The sequence below is a fragment of the Haplochromis burtoni genome, unplaced genomic scaffold (assembly GCF_018398535.1).
Source record: "Haplochromis burtoni strain Fernald_Lab_line unplaced genomic scaffold, NCSU_Asbu1 Contig_671, whole genome shotgun sequence".
NCBI lineage: Eukaryota > Metazoa > Chordata > Actinopteri > Cichliformes > Cichlidae > Haplochromis > Haplochromis burtoni.
The window spans coordinates 176,998-178,668 of NW_024583032.1; the positions used below are offsets into that span (position 1 = coordinate 176,998).

At 49.8% G+C, this 1,671-nt stretch overlaps 1 protein-coding gene across 1 annotated transcript in view; it reads left to right on the top strand.

Moving 5' to 3' along the window:
• abcc1 (ATP-binding cassette, sub-family C (CFTR/MRP), member 1) overlaps nucleotides 1-1,671 on the top strand; it is a gene marked incomplete in the record, with an annotated part of 41,717 nt that overhangs the window by 11,741 nt on the left and 28,305 nt on the right. The window contains 2 exon segments of the mRNA XM_014330022.2: nucleotides 1,391-1,478; nucleotides 1,587-1,656. Coding sequence (XP_014185508.1) covers nucleotides 1,391-1,478; nucleotides 1,587-1,656 — 158 coding nt within the window.

Below are 1,671 nucleotides of genomic sequence, written 5' to 3' on the forward strand. Positions count from 1 at the left end.
GTCTACAAATGCGGCCTCAGGAGAATGCAGCCCATGAATTTGGACACGACAAATATGTGCTCCCCTGTTCCAGGTGGGTGAGGGCAGCGTGTGTGGCTCTCTTCCTTCTATAGGCCAATGAGAGGAGGGGTCAGGCGTTGGTGCAACATGAAACTGTTGATTTCCTGTGGCTGCTTCAGGGGTTGTAGATGGTGGAGCACATGCTCTGAGAACACCACCTGGAATGCCGACTGGTCCGGGAGCTTTGTGTGGGTTGACCTTTTTCAAAGGATAATGTCCCATCAGCAGCCTGACTGCCCTCTCCAGGCATGAAACGTCTTCCTTAGCATAGCTCATCTGAACATCCTTTCATAGTCAGGGATGCAGAAGAGCTGCTTGGGGTCATAGAAGCTGGACTCCACTTTATCCTCGTAGTTCCTCCTGGGCTTTCCCATGGAACCAGAGGTCATACCTGGCTGCTTTTTAAGCTTCAGAGTTGTCGGAGTTTAGGCAGAGGTTAGCACACCTGCCACCATTTACCCAGGGTTTCCAGTAGATGTCTAAGACCTGTCCTGTAAGACCTCCTCAGCTTCAGTTTCCTGTTCCTGAACCTGAAAACGGCTTTTTTTTTCTTTCTGTTTGAGTCTTGAGTCAGGCAGCAGCAGTGTGGAAGCGTGGTCTTCCTCCCCAAAGGCAGTGTGGGGAGGGTTTGTGACACGCTGGTAGCATTTTCATACCTCTGGGTTTAGAGTTCTCTAAGCCAATGACAATGATGTACAGTTCATCCAGGGCCTATCAGCTCGTGGGGGACGTGTTGAGGAGAACTGAGGTGAATGCTGAGGTCATTAATGTAGACTCTGCACATCAACATCCAGCTCACAGGTCCATTCAATTTTATTTATATGGCTCCAAATCTCAACTGCAGTCGCCTCAAGGCGCTTTATATTGTACAGTACAAACCCCTCCCCTGTAACACCTGTCTGTGAGCCTGCCCAGTGTGAGGAGGCTGCTCCGCCCAGCACCATGTGCACAAACCAAAGCCCAGGGGCAGAGCACAGTGTCCATGATATGATGACGTGTTAGCATCACATCTCGCTGTTCCTGCACATGATTTAAATACGACTCCATGATTTGATCCAAATGATGAGATAGACTTTGCACTGGCTGCCAGTCTACACATGACACATTATACCTAAAGTGTTATGGGCTGTTACACTGGAAGCTGGCTTTTATATTTAGGGAGCTGTGGACTTTCCCTCTCCTCACTCTCCCACAAAATCCAATCATGAATATTATATTCACATGAATATAAATTGTGGTTTGGGGCCTTTTTCCCTCTGTGTTAGTTGTACTAAGCAGCAGTCTGCAGCACCTTTGCACTCTGACAGCTTCCCACCCTGTCCGTCCTCAGGCCAGCGTGTCCCTGAAGCGACTCCGGGTGTTTCTGTCACACGAGGAGCTGCAGTTGGACAGCGTGGAGCACAAAGCAGCAGAAGGCTGTGAGTCCCCTTTCCTGTAGTACCATATGCTCTAATCCAGAGACACAGCCGTGTGCGCTTTCATACACACAGCAGGTCAAACTAGTCATTGTTCTCCTCTCTGTTCAGCCCAGCACAGCATCTCTGTGACCGACGGGACTTTCACCTGGTCCAGAACCGAATCACCAACACTCAAGAGGTGTGTGTGTGTGTG